This window comes from Belonocnema kinseyi, chromosome 7 (assembly GCF_010883055.1).
Source record: "Belonocnema kinseyi isolate 2016_QV_RU_SX_M_011 chromosome 7, B_treatae_v1, whole genome shotgun sequence".
NCBI lineage: Eukaryota > Metazoa > Arthropoda > Insecta > Hymenoptera > Cynipidae > Belonocnema > Belonocnema kinseyi.
In genome coordinates, this window is record NC_046663.1 from 27,343,793 (window position 1) to 27,363,807 (window position 20,015).

Below are 20,015 nucleotides of genomic sequence, written 5' to 3' on the forward strand. Positions count from 1 at the left end.
CGAATTAAAAAAATTTAATTTCAACAAAGCACTTGACTTTTTGATCAAAAAGGATACTTTTCAACAATATTTTCTAATTTTCAACCAAGTAGGAATAATAAAATTGTAATTTAAAGAATAATAATATTCTGTAATTGAAAATTAAATGAAAAAAACAGTTAAAACCTACAAACAAAAATTTCCAAAGTAGAAAATAAATGTTGAATCAAAAAAAAATTTTTAATCAAAAAAATTAATTTTCTACCAAAAAAAGCAGAATTTGTCCCGAAATTTCAACTAAAAGAAACAAATTTTCAACCAAAAGGATAAACTTTCAAGCAAGAAGATTAATTTCAAGTAAAAAAAAAACAAATTTTAAAACAATATATAAATTTCAAACTAATCACTTGAGTTTTTAAATGAATAAAGATAAATTTACAACAAAAAAAAGAAATACTAAAAATTTTCAGTCAGGAAAATTAATTCAAATAAAAATTCAACAAAATAGTTGGAATCGAGTTTACGTACGTAAATTACTCTGATTACCTAAATTATTAAGAGAAAAAGAAAATTCCAAGTTGATTCGTTTCATTTAAGGAGTTTATTGTTGCCGAGAACTTGCGGGTTATTTGGGCTCAATAGTGAATTCCCAATAGGCACAAAGTTTAGCGACATCTTTACGACATCGTTACGACATCTTTACGACAACTTTACGACATCCTATGTCCATGCCGTAAAGGTGTCTTTACGATATCGTCAATAAGTCGTATGATCTGACGATGTCTTTACGATATCGCAAACACACCGACACGACATGGACATAGGATGTCGTAAATATGTCGTAAAGATGTCGTAACGATGCCGTAATAACGTGGCCAAATTTTGTGCCCACTGGGTCATCACAGGTAACTGTAATCATCTCGGATTACGTATAATTGGATTTTAGCGGTTACTAATTCGGATAACTGTTCCGTGCAGAGTATTGAAAGAGTTGTTTCCCTTTTATTAATTATTGTATTAAAAATTTTATATTATATTCCAGCGACGCTTAGAATAGGTGAATCCGTTTCGGGAAGTATGAGGTCCTACCATAGAAATTGTATTTACCCGCAACTTAAAGAACAACCGCTTGAAGATATTGATGTGAGCAATGGACTCGTGTGGAAGCTTACTGATAAGACCAAACTCTATATCATCGATGGTATGAATAATAGAATCATATCATACAATTATAACGTGAGACAAAGAAGGATTGTTGGTAAGTTGTTAATAAAACATTTCCGTTTCAAGTAAAAAATTCCCTATTCTGAGTCAAAGACAAATTCTTTATTAAAATTCTGTGTTCTAAAATCTAAATTATGATTTTCTGCGAAAATTCTTTGTTTCTGGTTTACGTTACAAATCATCTGATCCAAAAAATCATAATTCTTTGCGAATTTTCCTAATTACAGTTTAATTTTCAACATAAAAATAAAATTTTTAGCAAACAAATAGGCATTTTCAACCCAAAAAGATGAGTGCTTAACATACTAAATGCACTTTTGTTCAAGGAAGTTAATTTTCGAACAAATAGTTCAATGTTTAACAAGGTTAAACTTCTTTATAAAAAACAAACTACTTTCCAGCAAAACAGTTGGATACCGAACTAAAATAAATTACGTTTAAACTAATTTTCTACTTTTCTTCTGAAAAATATGGTAGTTCTAGGATAACGGATTTCTATTTAGTCAAGACTTAATTTTTCATTATTTCTATTGGCTCGTGAAGTTGCAATAATCTTATAGTAAGAAAAAATTAGTCAAGGTAAAGTTAATTAAACTCAGAAATTAATTCAGGTCACAGCTTCTTGATTTTATTATGCTTTGGCGTGAGAACTAATATCTCGAAACCCTTGGTTGCAAATAATTAGTCTCGAAGTTTTGGGCATGAGGCAACACTTCTTTGCTTTCAGGAATCGAATTCTATTCTTTTAGGTCATAAATTCTGAGAATTTACAGCACTTTTAAACTGTATCTCTAAAGTCACGCGCTTCCATAAATTGATCTTTTGAAATTTCTCTCCGAGTTGGAAGCGGTGAAATTTTTTTACACCTCCATCGAAGACGTTGCTTTCATCTTTAAAGTTACTAAACCTATAATGCCATCGTGACCTGGATGAACATTTACAATTCGACTCAACTTTCAACGAAGTGGCGACAGATTTTTTTCCTAAAGAACAAGTGATCCTATTTAGATCAAATATGCCGATCCGATATATTACTTACTCCTAACATTGATTGAATTTAAATATTCTCGGTTCCAACACTTCCAAAAATCTCCTTTTATTTTTAAATGTGTTGCCAAAAACATAATTAATTAGTAAAAATCTGCGAACAATCTAAAACAGGTACGCCAGTCGTTAGATTACTAACCTGTTAAATGTGCACCACTTCCGTAGGCAGACACACAAATGCAGCTGCGCCTACCTTAACTTTATTCATATGACGAAGACGCTTTTCTTTCAAATGAAATGGGCCCAAATACTTTAACCAATACTTTAGTCTGGTTGCACACAAGGTACCGTTTGCACCTAAATAAAACTGTCTTTCATGGATGCCGCGAATTCAGGTATCGGTAGAATGATGGTTTCTAGGTTAAAGGACAGGATCTTTTTGATCATTGTCGATTTCGGCGTTTATGATTCTTCCTCTCACTCTCAGTAGACCTTCTTCGATGAAATAATGCAGCCTGAGAAATTTCCGTGTTTTTGGAAGGTCCCCACTCCTTGACAAAAAACCACGGATTTCTTCGTGTAAATCTTTTTATTGTAAGGCTTAAATTATTCGATACCCTGCCTTTGAAATTCGTCTGGCGACGACGAATTTATATAGCGTGCTCGTGTAAGTAACTTCTGTATGAAACGGAAACAATATGCAGTCAGAAGCAGTAGTTTTGGAAATGATAAAAACCAAGTCCAAAGATTAAATTTGGGCTTTCTGATAACGGTTGTTTATCCGTTATTGCAGGCCAATTGTGAATGCGTTTTTTGGAGAAATTCTTGAAGAAACTGTCCCCTGGAGAGGATGTCGTAAGGGTTTTTTTCTTTGATTAGATACATTTCGCGTTTATTGCAGAAGTGATATCTTGTATCTCAGCACTTCAATTAGCGACGAGGTTCTTGCGTTCATTAGGAGATGAGCTGATACGTTTAATTGTAATCGTTCATTCGGAACAAAACCCCGTTGTATTTTATTTTAACTTAAAACAATTATTTACAGTCTTATAGGGATTCGCAGAAAGAACCACTCCACAAAGTCCTAGTCTTGACAGGCTTTAAGTTCACCTGCACCTGGTACCTGAACAGCTCTTTGAATTTTTTTAAAATTCGGCAGATGTAATTGCTTTTCGCATTGCAGGTAAAATGACATCCTTTCACGGGAAATAAGGTCAGCCTAAATTCTGTGTAGTATTTTTGAAATTGTTGAATTTTTATTTTTGTATAAAATAAGCATGTCTCCCCGTGAATTCCAAGACACTCATAAGGTCTTAGTTGCATGATTAGGATTCAGTTTAAGACTTGTTTGATTAAAACAATCTAGAAGGTCATTAATGACGGCCTGACTGTTCGATATTCATTCGCACAGACGAAGGCCTCTCTTATTGGTCATCCCTATCAACTGACGTCGCAGCTCTTAAGCGTCCTTCATTGAATCAGTTACAGTAAAATTGTCATAAGAGTACAAATTGTTTTTTAACACCTCAGCTGTGATAAGAAATAAGGATCCTTTAACTTAAGCTAAGTTTTTAACAGCGAACGGCCAAGAAGAGAGTTGCATAAGTTCCATACGTCACGGTCTTTAATTGGTAAATTTTTATTGGTATGTCATTCAAAGAGAATGCTGTGGTTTGTTTTACTGAAACTTCAAACATCACCCTTAGTTTCGTAGTAAAACTCGATTCTCTGAATATGGCTTGGTGAGGCATGTAGTATCCTTGATGCGTCCTGCTTCGGACGCGCTTCATATCTCCTAGATCGTCATACTCTGACATGAATTGATAGCAGTTTTGTTGCAGATCCGAGTTCCTTTGTAGTCTCCTTTCCAAAGCAAGATATCTTCACCGCTCCACGTCGTGAGAGTTTCCTGAGTATTTCTATTGTTCCCTGAATGGTTATCGTACAACATACTTTCCTAAATAATCACGTTGCACGTTAGCAGAAAAATGATTCGCGCAAAACTCCTCTTCTTTCAAAAAATATCCTCTCTCCTCACCCTTTTCTTTTCTCCTGAAGTTATCTAGTTGTAGGCTAAGAATATCCCGGATCAAATGACATTTAAGCCTTTGTTAATTTAGTTCGTGGTGAAGCGAGAGGAATTTTTCTTGTATATAAAACTTCGTAGAAGAGCTCGACTCCGATGAAAGTTTTGTTGCGTAGTTGGAAGACCTAGACTGAAAGTTCAAGTCCACACGATCAGAACCTGTTACTTCTGCGTTATAAACTGCCTTGATAGGAAATTCTGATTTTGATTTTCTCAATAGTAAATAGTTTTATAATTTTGTTGTCAATAAATTAGCGGTGGAAATTAGTTTAAACAATGATCATCTTTACTGAGTAAACATCAAATACAGTTCTTGTAACTATTTTATCAAACATTTACTTTATCTCGAATAGGCAATATAAGCGCTCGCTTCTAGCCCGTGAAGCGGCAGTAAAGTAGTACTTTATTGTACCAGTGCAAGCCGCACGTGAAGTAATAGCAATAAAAAGGCGCAGTAGCGCTATATTAGCGTCGACAGTTTGCGAGTTTGCCTCTGAAGTAAAAATATTATAAACCTAGATTCATTATCCTATCATTAATATTTAAATACCGCAGCATTTTAATTTTGTAATATTTTCAACATATAATCTTTTATAATTGGAATAAAACGGTATTTCGGATATAAAATTAAAGTTTTCAAACTATCTACTTTATTCAAAACAAAAAAAGTGTTTTCTAAAATAAAAGATGACGTTTTAGCACAATACTTCAATTTTCCCCAAAAGAATTAAATTTGAGACATAATAGTTAATCTAAAAGTTACATTTTCATTTAAAAAATTAATTCAAAACAAAAAAAGGTTTTTCGACTAAACAATTACATTTTTAAGCAATAACAGCATTCAAACAAAAATTAATTTTTTTAAAAATGTAGTTTAACTTTTGCCGAAGCAGTTGGATTATCAATTAAAAAAGATTAATTTTCAACAAAATAGTTCAACTTTCAGCCAAAAAGATGAATTTTAAAATAAAAACAAATCTTTAGGAACGAAAAAATTATTTCTTAAAGTGAATCAACTAAATCCTTTAAATGAAAAGCTTAAATACTCAAACAAAATATGAATTTTTAAATAAGAAATAAGTTTCCACGAAGAAAGTTGAATTTTCAACACAAATGCGAATTTTAAACAAAAAAAGGACTTTTTAATAAAAATATTGAATTGTCAACTAAATAGTTGCGTTGTTGACTTTTTAAGATCAAAATATAAATTTCTCAACAAAAAATAAATTTCTAGTGAAAAATCAATTTTCAGTCCTAAGAGACGATTTTTTTTTCAACAAAAATGATGAAAATATAACAAAATAGTTGAATTCTCTATCAAATAGTTGCATTTTTAATTTTATCAAAGAAAGATTAAAGTTTTACTCAAACAAATAATTTTTTAATAGAAAACAAAACATTACTTTAAAAAGTGGAACTTTCACCCAGAAAAGGTACAGTCTTTTTTCAACACCAAAATCTGAATTTTTAAAAAAAGGAAATTTAGTATGAAATAGTTAAATTTTTTACAAAAAAGTGGAATTTTTAACTAAAAAGTATGTCTTTTTAACAAAACAGTTTAATAATTAACCAAAGGTTGCATAGTTTAAATAAAAAGTATGAGTTTTAAACAAAATTGTGGAGTTTTCTACCAAATAGGTGCATTTTAATGCAAGAAAAATGTAATTTCTGCTGAAGCACACGAATTTCAAAATCAAAAAGAGAAACTCTCGACCGACCCCCCACCGAATTGAGCTGTTAAGTAATTTAAGTACATTCCCTTATTTGTAGACGCAGCTTTTGTTTCTACTTTCATGTTTTTACTGAATAATGTTAGTAAAACTGAAATCCTTCGATTATTTTTTTACGAGGACAATTTAATTAGTATTCAGATATTTTTGTACTTCTAATAAATGTGAAAGTAATAAATCTATTAAATTTCCTAGCTTTGCAATTTGAGCAGAAATCAATAGTGTTCAGGTAGGATTCGAATCCCCATCGTGTGCGATTTTTCATATTTCAACTTTTTTTTAGCGAAGACTGATGTCGTCTTTGACTTGTCAGAATGGGTTGAAGGCCTGGAACATCCTCTCTATAATGACCATGCCATGCTAGGTCGCATGGCAATTGATAACAGAGGTCGGCTCTATGTGCCTCTTAAGGGAGGTTCACATGTAAGGATTCAATCACTTTGAAAATATATCCAAAATTGAACCTTTAAATGAAAATGATATTTTTAAATTTTCCTTAGGTACTTCAAATTCAACCACGTTCTAATTATAAAGTGCAGCGCATTATTCGCATACCTGCAGTAAAAGTCAGCACTTGCGCTATTGGAGACATGAACATGAATATTTTATACGTATCAACACTGGCGTGTGGTCCTCGTGACGCATGTCCACCCAACGATCAGGGTGGTAGGATTTTCGCCGCCTTTATCGTTAGCGACTCGTTTTCACTCGACGCAATGCCATTCGTGATGCCTGTGGGAACTCTGTGAATACAAAAATATGTATTTTCATATTTTAAGACCAATAATAAGTACTTTCTATATATTTGAATCAAATGGCTTTATCATTCCTTTTTTTATTTACCAAATTGTTCCCTTTGGGGTTGAGAAGCTCAGATGGGCCGTCGCCACCAGAAATCTTTAAAAGGAGGCCTAGCGGCCCAGAGAGGCGCCGTCACCGAAGATAGTCAACAGGAGAAGAAGACTTAGTGGATCAGACGTGACGGCTAAACGGGGCCAGAGACGAGTCGCGGCATGTCTTTCCGCCGACTAATCTGACTCATCGTTAGACTTCGCCTGGGCTCTCGACCAACATCGCTTCTGTTGTAGTTGATTGTCACAATTTGCCACCCCGCCAGTAGCGTCTGCGAGCTTCAACAACATCTCCGGCTTTGCCGTCGCCGTCAACGATCGTCGAGGAACCATCATAGGAAGCTCCCCGCTGCCAGAGGTCAAACGTCTCTGAGAAAACTCCTGAGTTATGTTTTGATTTTATTGGCTGGCTGTATGCCCGAACAATTCTCACCGTCAGTTTTGGATCCACCGCTTCCACACCGATTCCATGGTGCAGAATCCGCGAAGCTGAACTTGCGTTTCTGAAAAAATGAACTTATGGACGGGTTATCGGCATGTAAGCGCCTGTTTGCATGCGATATAAAGAAGGTGCAATTGCCGATCCCCACTAGCCATCGAGACGAATTTCGAGACATGAGCCGCTTGGCCGTCTGGCTCGCCGCTAGTTCGCAAAGGACAACCCATTCCATAAAGGGCGACCAACACACACTCCCACCCTCATTCGCAACGTTCTGTGATCTACCCTCCCCCCTTTGAAGGTTATACAGCTGGGGTAGAGAACAAATTCCTGTCACTCCTTTTTTCTTAAAAAAGGCTTTTCATTTAAAATAGTACTCTTGCGGTCGCCCATTAATGTTTTTTATAGAAAAAGAGTAAGCCAAATCGTTCTTTTTTTCTATGTATATCATAATTAGAAGGCAACACAGGAGGAGTTCTGTACCGGTTCTGTAGTGGATTGCTTATCATTTATTTGTAGGTAAATACTGCCATCGTTAGCATGTGGAAAAACTTTTCATATAATTTTAATTGAATTTCTTATCATTAAAGGTAAAAATCTCAGCAGAGGGGAAAAACAGCATATGGTGGAGAGACATCTTAGCTGTAGAAAAAAGAAGAATAATAGCGTGATAAGTGCACTCAGAAAAACAATTTTCTTGAACTAAAGAACTCGATTCTTCACCATTGTTTTTGTCAGCTATCACAAAAATACATAAAAAATATTTATTTGGACTTTAAAAATGATTTAGTCGTCTTTTTTAGATTGAATAGATATGTGTCTGATTTAAATAATGCAGACGAACATCAAACAATAGTTTACTTTTGAAAATAGTACTTCAGATAAACAACAAACTATTTCTTTAAATTTATGAAATAGATTCATCAATCCAAATCGCCACTTAGCGGAAAATTTAATAAAAGTACTAGTTATTCTATTTCATAGAGACGCAGTTACATGTATGATAATTTCAAACCTTATATCGAAAACTTATAACAATGCCGGTATCACTCACCTCAGAGATATTTTTAAGTACTAAAATAGTCATTAGATTACCAACAAGAACAAACCGTAAAATTATAATTTTTTATAGCTTTTGTCGTTTTTTTTTACAAATATAGCAAAGCAAACTTTTTCGAAAAGTATTTCCTTTCTCAGCTTTAACCCTTAGATATATTTAAAATCAATTCTGAATAAACTTTTAGCAACTGCTCAACTGTTTTGTTTATATTTAATCTTTCTGACTTGCAAATTCAGCAAATATATTTATATTCATTTTCCTTAACATACGATTTTTCTAAATTAAGTATTGAACTATTTTGTCAAACATTTATCTTTTTGGTTTAAAATATCATTTCTTACTGTATAAATTTCACCTTTTGTAATAGAAATTGCAACCTTCTGGTTAAAATCTAATCTTCTTAAATTGTAGTAAATTACTTTTCTAGTTGAAAATTAAACGGTTCTGTAGAAAATTCATGTTTTCAGTTTAGAAATTTAACAGTTTGTTAGAAAATTTTATTCTTTTTTTAAATTTTATTTTTGTTGGCCAAATTGAGCTGTTTTTAATTTTACGCACAATATTTTGTTATTGAAATATCATCTATTTAATTCATTGTTGAAAATTCATCTTTTTAGTTTGAAAAATAAGCTCTTGTCACATCCCGAGCAAAAGGCGAAGGTGGTTTGGAAAAGGGTGAATACGAGAGAGACCAGTGCGCTGATTATGTCAGGCTCGTAAGACCTGAAAATTTATTTGTTTGTGGGTACGTGTGTCACTATCGGTCCTATGGGAACCATGGCAGTTTTAAGGTTTAAATAAGTGAGATATAGTTATATTATAGTACGAGGGTAATATCAAGGAAGGGTAAATAGGAGGTGGAAACGCCAAGAGAAAGGAGAATATAATAAATGTAGGTTAGTTAATTTAAAAAGAACAAAAGCGACATTTATAGCCACTTACAGCTTCGGCGGCAAATCGGTTGTTCGTGGCGATAAATAACAGACTATCGTTAACGGGCGAACGACCCTTGGAAGCGTGTGGGTAGTGTAGGCGACGTCGGTAGGCCACAGGAGGACTTCCTTAAGGACTGCACTCTCGCTGGCTAAAGGAGCTACGCTGAAAGGCAGGAAAAACCTTCCCGCATCAGGCACTGGCGTTAGTCAGTCACTGGTAAATACCCTAAAACTTAGACGTAGCGATAGAAGAAAATCGACTGAGTGCCGGCCGGCTTTTTCAGCGGCAGGCACGACGTTCCGCGATTCGGGGCTCCTCGGGGGGTTTCGCCTTCACTGGGATGCGGCCAGGCAACCCTTTTATGCAGGGCTGCCCCAAGTCCATATTTATAGTGACAATTATGTTACAATTATCATATGATTTATTAAAAAGAATGCGAACAGAATTAACAGTTACATAAAATAAACTTACATGTACCTTTCTTCGATTGAAAGGGCGAGAGATAGTTGCTTCGTCGATTGGATCTCCGAGTCTTTTCACGAACGTCAACCGTCGGATTTTATTCGGAAAATTCTCTACAACGACCGAAAGTCTCAGCCGAGGGGACTTTAGCTCAAAGGTCGACGACAGTTAACTACTTTGCGGTGATATAAAATTGCAGGACTTAGTCAAGGCTGTTCGTACTTCGTGGCTCCAGTTGACAGTCTGACTGCTTGAACGATAAAAACCATTAACAGGGAAATTTCTGGGGTTTCTATAGAAAAAGCTTCTTTAAATAGTCACGTACTGTGACAAATCTGCCACAAGTGACATACTGTTAATATGTAGTTTTTAAATGTTTCATTTCCGGTGGGTTTCAGGTTACTCGAGTTGAGAATATTTATGTCTTGTCTGCAGAGACTTCCGGTGATCGGTTATCTGTTCTATTTCAGTGATACGTTATATGTTACGCTCGGCTCTCTTTCTTGAGTTTCGAACAATTTGTGCGAGTGACTCATGCTATCATCAGCAGTTGTGGTCAGCAATCGCGACTCTTTGCTCTTGTCCTTTCATAATTATGGATTCTATATGCTACCTATCGGTACTTCACACATTTAGTCAGACGCTTTTGATTACTAAGTCGCACAGTGGCCGATTCTGGATTCAAGTGTTTATAACTTACGTGTAGTGTTTATTTTGATCCGATTTGAACCGCTCTTTTTTTTAATACTTGTGAATACTTGTAGTTTTAAAAAACACCGCGCGAAATAGGTTTCGATTTATCAGAACGCTGCCTAAACTAAAAAACCACCGGAAATCATCATAGCCAGTGACCTAAAAATGCCCGTACTAAGCGCCGGTTCTAGATGGCACCAAAACAAAAATGGCATTGTAAAATAAGTCGAAAAAAAGAGTGCCCGTCCGAGCTCATTATGTTAGTGTAAAATCGTTATAAACAATTTTGTCGTACAAGGAAAATAGAGGAATCATATCCGGCCACGATTTCACGCCACTCAAGTCTACGAACACTTTATCAATGTATACCAGCATTGAAAACACAATACATTTGAATTTGATCTGTTACTTTTTTTATTATTAACCGGCGCTAAGTACGGGCATTTTTAAGTCACTGACTATGATGATTTCCGGTGGTTTTTTAGTTTAATCTGTGTTCTGACAAATCGAAACCTAATTTGGAGCGTGTTTCTAAAAACTACAAATATTCACAAGTACGCGGGTGGTTCAAATATGATCGAGACAAATACTCTTGACACGTATATTTACCATCGAAAAAATTTAAAGTTTTTCCAGGTATTTTCCCTCACAATTTACGCATTTTGCCCACCTTTTAAGAATTTTTTTGATGCCGATATCGAAGAATTCCTTGGGCAACTCGGACAGCCATGTACGCACGAACTCCTCTACCTCGTCGTCGGTGTTGAATCTTTGACCTCAGAGGGCTTCTTTCAGTGGTCCAAACATATGGTAGTCGCAGGGTGATAAATCTTGACTGTAGGTAAGGGTGTTTCAGTACCTCCCACCCCAATTCCGATATTGTATCGAGCGTGAGACGCGCGGTATGAGGGCGCGCGTTATCCAGGAGAAGAATCGCACTTCCTGCTGGAATGCTTCTCCGTTTCAAGCGAGAAGCGGGTTTCACGTATGTTTTCAGAAGGTTAGAGTAGTATGCAGCTGAGTTCTGCCGAAATGTGTCGAACATTCATCCTACGGTCCTCCATAATCATTTGTTCTACGCGGCGAATGTTGTCTGGTGCCATGCTGGTTCGCGGTCGACGATCATGCGGCTCATTTTTGACGGCTTCGCGGCCATCCTTGAATGCTTTGGCCCATTTAAACACGACAGCCTTACTTAGGCACTCACTACCGAATTGATTTCGCAAACGCAGAAAAATGTCCGTGTTTTTAACGCCTTCCCGCACTAAAAAACGAATGACAATACGTTGCGCAACGGCGGTCGGCACTTGACGTTCACTTATGGTCGTAGCACGCGCGTGAAACATGCGCTCCCAACGAATATTATGCCACATTGTTCGGAAGGGACCCAGCTATCACATACTCAAACCACGATCTTTAAAACATACATGCGCGCCATCTACAGCGTTTTTCTCGATCATATTTGAACCACCCTCGTATTTAAAAAAAGAGCGGTTCAAATCGAATAAAAATTGACATTACACATAAGTTATCAACACTTGAATCCAGAATCGGCCACTGTGACGTCTGACTACCGGCATGTTCTTTCACTTCTTGTTCCGTCGCAGGTGGCTGATGATTGAACTTACATCTTTAATCGATTAATTTGCTTTAATCTCACGTGTGTATTCCTAATCCATATTTTTAAATTTATCTTTGAATTGGTTGCTGCGTAATTGATTAAGATTATGGATACATTCTCATGATAATGGGTATAATTGTAATTGTTTTATGGTTGCAGAATCTACAATAACATCCTCTCATTGACTAAGCATATGTTAAGTTATCGGTATTCTCTTGAGTTCTTACCCCTGCATGGTAACACGTTAGGTATCTTGTGTTTTCCTATCTTACCGACAGTAGCACAGTTACCATAGTTAGGTTTAAACTTATAGAAAATCGGTAATGCTCTCGCTTATAATTGGTGGCGTTACATTCTTTTATAGGGGATAACGTAGGTTGTGCCTATATGTAGGCGTTACATTGAAATTGTGAAATTTTGGGATGTAACACTCCTTGGTTGAAATTTGAATTATATTTCTTAAAACCTCACCTTTTTGGTGCATTCATCATTTTAGTTCAAAACTCGTTTGCTATTTTTGTTCAGAAAAAAAATTTTTCCCAAAAATGTAAATATTACGTTAAAAATTCGAATTATTTGTTGCAAATTCCACTGTTTTGTGGAAAATTTTTACTTTGGGTTTTAAAATTCAACCATTTAGTGAACAATGTATACTAGGTTAAAATTTTTTAGATATTGTGAAAATTTATATATTTTTTTGTCCAAAAACAATTTTTCGTTCTAAATGCAACTGTTTATTTTACAATGCTAGAAATAAACAATTGGAAAGTGTATAATAATACATTTCTGAATATCGACGGTTGTAATAAATTTACTAAAAAAATCTCTTCAAATGCTTTGGACTTATTTAATATAACTTAAAATTATATAACATAACATTTTACTTCTTGGGAATTAGACTAAAGCACAGTTTAAAATTTAAAATTTTTATTCACATGTTTGCAATTTGTGTCGAATATTTGTACAATATTATAGCTTCTTTGTAAAAATGAAAGATTCAAAATCGTTGATAAAATGAGTCTTGATTTGAAAAAATATATATTTGTTAAAAACAATGCATATTATTTTCCAGCGTATTATTTGAAAAATCTTAACATATTTTATTATTCACACTGAAAGCGGATGTTTATGAATATATGCAGCTTAAATATTTATTTCATTGCTATTTTATTAATAATATAAAATATTTTTACAATCAGGTAAGGTAAACTGACCATTACTGGGATAACGTAAAAAGTATGTCCAATACTAGACCAATAATAAACATCGTTAAGTTTCTTTTAAATTCAAACATGAATCATAACAGTAAATTTGTTTAGTATTTCTGAAGTTCTTTTGAATTCATTACACTATTCATTTATGTTTTGAAAAGTTATGCATTTAGTAAACGACCACTATAAATATGACAAATATCAGAAAATATTTTTGAGTTAAAAATATAGCTGTTTTAAAGAAAACTTGTCTTTTTATATTAAAAATTCAGCAGTTTGTTTGAAATTTTTTTCTTTCATTACTGAAAAATCTCTTTCGTTCAACATTTAAACTATTTTCTTGAAAATCGTCTTTTTGGTTTTAGAATTTATATTTTTAATTATGGATTTAAACTTTCGTGAGCAGAAATGCAACTGTGATTGAAAACTAATATTTTCAAGTAATGCTCTAACAATTTTATTAAAAATTCGTTCTTTAAAGTTAATTTCACTGCTTTCGATTTGTAATTAAAATATTTTTTGTTTGGAATATCAACTGTTATATTTTTTCATCAGAACTCACCATTTGGTTAACCTAATGCCTTAATTTTCTAACAAATTCTAAAAATTTATAATCAGAAAGATAAATTTTTGAAGCAAAAAGACCAATTTTTAATAAAATAGTTGAAATATTAATCAGAAAGATTTTTTAGTCAATGCAATTTTTAACCAAATAATAGAATTTCTCACCAAAAAATAATTTAAATTTTTTGAATACTTCTTTCAATTTATTTACTAATTTTAATAATGATGAATTCTATACTAAAATTTACAACCTAACAGTTGAATTTGCTAGTGAATCTACAAAATTAATCATATTAATATTTATCATCTTTAATTAAAAATGAACTACTTTAAACATCATTTTTTGAAAGAATTATTAATTGACCCGCAAGCGTGGAGCTTATACACAATACTTCAAATATTAATTGATTTAATTTATTAATATCTTGTTACTTTTTTAAGAACAATATTAACATGTTGATATGAATTTTAATAAAAAATAAAAATAAATAAATTCCTTATGATTAATAATAATCCAATCTTGCTTTTTAATGCATTCTATAATTGTAAGTTATTTCTGCTTTTTTATTTTGATGAACCCCGTTGGCTTTTCCTTATCTCAGTATTAACTTATTTTGTGTAATCCCAGTATTGGTCTGTTTACATCAATAGTTTTATGAAAACAGATGCGTCAGGTCATTTTTAAAAAGGGCATCTTGATACGGACAACTTAAACGACTCTCGTGACTTTTTGAACAGTTTTAAATTTCTATAAATAAATTTTACTTTTGTAAACAATTTTTGCTTTAAATATGCTCTAAATATTGCTCTAGAGTAAAAAAAAATGTTTTTGCATTTTCTGACTACCAGAGACTTTGCATAAACATTACGTATTATTATCAGAAGCATGGTCGAATTCATTATGAACCATGAAAGAGCAAAGCTCTGCCTAGTTTGTCTCGTTTTTACAAGGAGCATAAGATTTTTACTCTTGATAAATTTACGAGGCCTGTTTAAAAAATACGCGGACTGTTAGAATTTCGCGGTTCGAGTTGGATTTAGCAAAATCCGCTTGGTGTCGCTAAGTTCGTACAGATCAGCTGTTTAAGTAAAGACTTTAAGTAAACTTTAAGTAAAGACTTAAGTAAACTCTTTAAGTAAAGAGTGTTTTTTTTTTGTTGGATTGTAAAATGGACCGCCTGAAAGACAGTCTGAAATTGCTGTTCTTTGTCGATTGACGATGATGAGCGTCCTGGGCGTCTTTCAACATCAACTGACGAACCACACGTTGACAAAATAAACACCCTGGTGCGCAAATATCGACGTCTGACCAATAGGGAGCTTGCCGAAGAGTGTGGGATACCAGTTGGATCTTGTTACGAGTTTTGACCAAAAAATTGAAGATGCACCGCTTCACTGCAAAATTTGAGCCACGCCTGATGACCGACGACCAAAAAGCCAATCGCATCCGGGTTTGTCAGGAACTGCATGATCGTTTAGATGAAGATAAGAACTTTTTGTCACGAATTATAACCGGTAATGAATCATGGGTTTATGGTCACGACATTGAAACGAAGGTCCAATCAACCCAATGGGTGGGTCGAACGTCCCCAAGACCCAAAAAAGCTCGCCAAGTTCGGTCGAATGTCAAGGTTATGCTGACAGTTTTTTTTTATGCTAAGGGTATTGTTCACCATAAGAACGTCTCTCAAGGCTCCACAGTCAACCAGATTACTTACATAAAAGTACTGAAACGTCTGAGTTACGCCGTCCGACGCAAAAGGCCAGAACTGTGGAGAAGTGGCAACTGGTTTTTCCATCACGAAAATGCTCCAGCTCACTCAGAACTCGTGAGTTTTTGGACAAACACTCGATTACTGTTCTTCCCCACCCTCCATACTCACCTGACCTTGCTCCTTGTGACTTTTCCTTATTCCTGAAACTAAAGAACCCCTCAAAGGAAGAAGATTGGAGACTTTTTCGGAGATTAAGGCAAATGCGACGAAGGAGCTGAAAGCCATCACAAAAGAAGTATAACAAGACTGTTTCAACAAGTGGAAACACCGTTGGGATAAGTGTGTGCGTTGGGGAGAACAGTATTTTGAAGGAGAACCAGACGTGTAACTTCCAAATAAAGTACATTTTTTATTACCTCAATCCGCGTATTTTCTGAATAGACCTCGTATGTTCCATTTTTACAATCAAACTTGTTATTTCCCGTTTTTAATTTCAGCTGCTTAAAAATCCCGAAGGCGTCCTGACTGGATTTGCATCCACTTCGTGCACATCTCTTTGTAGGTTAGAGACGGCAAAGACCTTACCACCTTTATCGTCTGCTGGACACCCTTCAACAGGACCACATGTCAGTGTTGATACGTATAAAATATTCATGTTCATAGTTTCGGAAGCGCATGCGCTGACTTTGACTGCAGGTATTGGAATAACTTGCAGCACTGATAAAAGATGTGGATCAATGTGAAGGACCTAAGGGAAATTTAAAAATGTTATTTTTATTTAAAATTCGAATTTTTGAAATATTTTTCAAGTAATTAAATTCTTACATGTGAACCTCCCTGAAGAGGCACCCAAAGCCGATTATTGGTATGAATTGTCATACGACCCAGTAAGGCATAACCGAAGTAGAGAGGCTATGTCAGGCTGCTAGTCCATGCATGCAAGTCAAAGGCGATAGCACCAGTTTCTTCTAGAAAAAGTATTCCAGAAAATTTTTCAATTCTAAGAGGAGATGTTGTACACAAATATAATTCAAGTGGGAACAGGATACTTCCGTAAAGAATTATGATTGATCTTTTTGGTCCTTATTCAAAACTAATGTTTTTTACTGAAAGTACACAAAGATTGTCACATTTATGTATGCAACAAACAACAGAAATCGTTTTTTCTTTTCACCTTGCTGAAATTATATTGCCATTCATGTTTTCTGAAATGAATGTAGTAGTCTACCTGATATTTGTTTATTTATTAAACAATGCATGAATAAATGCACATTTTGGGTGATTTTAATCGAAAAGAAACTTTTTTTCTTTTGTCCTTGCGAAAATTATATCGCCAAAAAGGTTTCCTAAAAAATTTTCTGCCACCAATAAATGTTTGTTAAGTTCATAAACAATTCATGTAAACAAATGCACATTTTGGGTGTTTTTAAGCAAAAAGAAATTTTTTTTTCTTTTGACCTTGCAGAAATTATAGTGCCAATGAAGTTTTCTCAAAAAATGTTGCCATGACTTAATATTTGCTTACTTAATAAATAAATTATTTCAAAATTTATATATATGAGTCGTTTTAAAGCATAAAAATATCGTTTTTCCTTTTGATCTTGTTTAAGTTATATGGCCAATGGTGTTTGATAGAAAAATGTTGCCAAGCATCGCTAATCGTTTATTTTATAAACAAATGTACATTGCAGATATTTATAGGCAAAAAGAAATCGTTTTTCTTTTATTATTTTTTAAACTTTATGGAAAATAAGTGGTCTATATAATATTTTGTTATGCCTTACTATTTGTTTACTTTAAAATAAATTAAATACACAAATGCACATTCCAGCATTTATTGCAGAAAAAAATGGTTCTTTCATCTAGTTTGTTTGAAATTATATTCAACAAAATGCGAAAAAAGATGGAAATAATAATATATGATGAAATATAATATATAATAGAAAAATGTTTTCTAAAAACGTTATTGTCGAAATAATTTTTAAAACAATAAAAGAAAAAACTATTTATGTTCGCGCCAAAACGCTCATAATGTTTATTTTTTATATAATTTGTTTATAAAAGAAACAAATATGGATGAGTGGCAAATTTTTTCAGAAAAAATGTGCATTTGTTTATTTGCTTGTTTATAATGTAAACAAGTATTGATGAGTGGAAACATTTTTTTTTCAGAAAATATTACTGGCTATATAATTTTAGCAAAGCTAGAAAAACGGCATAGTAGCTTTTTGATTGGAAACGCCCAAAATGTGAAATTTGTTTGTTTAATTTGTTTGTAAAATAAACAAGTAATAGTAGGTTGCCAAATTTTGTCGATAAACAATTATTGGATATATAATTTTGGCAAGGCCAGAAGAAAAAAAAATTATTTTCTCTCATAAACCCAAAACTCTGCATTTTTTCCATAATTTGTTTATAAAATAAACAAATATTTATAGGCGGCAAAACAATTTTCATATGACATCAATGGCAACATAATTCCGACAAACTCGCAAGAAAAAACGGGTTCTTTTCGACTAAACACGGCTAAAATGTGCATTTGTTTACATGGTATTGTTTATAACATAAACAAATAACATGCAATATTAAAGTTAAATGTCCACGTATCATTTAACGATGAAAGCAAGCGATTTCAGAGCATAAATAAACTTTAAAGACGACTAACCCCTAATCTCGTGTTTTTGTTAATGCAATTCGTTTATAACAATAACTTAAGCAATTTAAACATTTTTTTATCTTTCTTATGTTCCTGTGTCATTAAATCCAATGGACGAAAAGTATAAAAAAACTGTTGTTTAGAAGATAAATAATCAAATTTAACAAATCGACATTTTTTCCGCTGTTTGCATTAAAATTAAAATTAAATAAACCAAATAATTGAAAATCTACTCTTATCATTTTCTGAAAAATTGAGTCCTGAATTTAAAAAAAAACAGAAAATCTAATTTCGGTGCACGATTCCGTCCTAAATGTCATTTTGAATTTCGATTTCCGATTTCACCCCACTATGCGCTGCCAAGAAAAAAGCACTTATTCTGCCTATTTCAGATAGAAGGAATTTAAAAAACAATATTTAAATTAGTAACGAAATTAATAATTGAATTTCCGTCTTAAAAAGCCGATTATTAAATAAAATTTTTTGAATTTTTAGCCACTGAATTAAACATGTAACTAGAATGATAGGTCTTTAAAGAGAAATATTTTGTTACAAATTAAATAAATTTTTAACTGACGAAGATAAATGTCAACTGAACATGGAATAGTTCAATTCTTTAATTTTAGAATTAAAATGTTGATATAGAAATCAATAATTCGATAAATTTGTAGGACATATATGTCTATAAAAGCCGATAATTTCCTTGGTTATAAGTTAAATTTTTGATCTGACAATTTAACTATTCCATTCAATGTTTTACATTATCATCATTTATGATTGAGAAAGTATTAGAATTGTCGGAAAATTTAACATCGCAGTTTTTCAACGGATCTCCACGTTTCGAAACCCCCTGAAACCGAAGATCAGGTTTTCATTATAGCGTCTGTCTGTCTGTCTATCCGACCGTCCGGCCGTCCGTCCGTGAACACGATAACTCTCGAAAAAATAAACGAATCTAATCCACGTTTGATACACTTTTTTTAGGTCCTAAAAGAAAGGACGAATTCGTGATCCAGCCATTTTCGATAAAAAGAAAATTCTCAGAGTTATAGCATTTTAAACAGTTTTTAAATCAACAGAAAATCAAAATTTTAAGCCAAAAAACACAGGATATGAAAAAAAGTGACGAGAAGAAAACATTTCTTTTTGAAAGCCCTACAATATTATCATAACAAATTTTTAGATTTTCTTCAAAAATCAAAAATTCAAATTTTGATTGTACAAAAAATAATGAAAAATAAAAAATTTCGATTTGTAGACAAAATATGTAGGATACAAAAGAAGATGAATTAACTAAAATTGTTCTCCGAAAAAGATCTACAATTTCGTTAAAAACCAATGTTTCATAGGACGCGTATTTTGTGTTTTATTCGTGACAAATAACATTGAAAAATTATTGACAATTTTTTTATCATTATAGTTTAATATTGGTTTTTTCACATTCTTACCGGAGAAGGTATTAGATTTGTGTAAAGTTTAAATACCCTGCCTCATTTTTCGTCAAATTCGTTGACCAGTTATTTTTTTATAAGAACGCATTTTTAATATTTTTGAATCAACTTATTTCCCATATTTGAAGATTCTCTGTTCGAATGTTTATAGTATTGAAAAAGAGGAACAAGTTAAGCCAATTACTTTTTTCATAAAACTGAACATTACGAGGGTTATAACATTCACAAAATTAAAAAAAAAAAATCACGAAAAACATTTTGCTCCTTCAGTGCCCTAGAACATCATTATGATAACTTTTTGAGTTTCCCTAAAAAATCGAGAAGAAATACAAATTTCGATAAAATAAGAA

The 20,015-nt window shown here is 33.2% G+C and overlaps 1 protein-coding gene across 1 annotated transcript; it reads left to right on the forward strand.

Moving 5' to 3' along the window:
• Nucleotides 1-793: 793 nt before the first annotated feature.
• LOC117176391 (regucalcin-like) lies at nucleotides 794-6,755 on the forward strand. The gene is made up of 4 exons (XM_033366631.1): nucleotides 794-809; nucleotides 1,022-1,237; nucleotides 6,290-6,429; nucleotides 6,507-6,755. Exons 1-4 carry the CDS (start codon nucleotides 794-796, stop codon nucleotides 6,753-6,755), a joined length of 621 nt encoding a protein of 206 aa, XP_033222522.1.
• The last annotated feature ends 13,260 nt before the right edge of the window (nucleotides 6,756-20,015 follow it).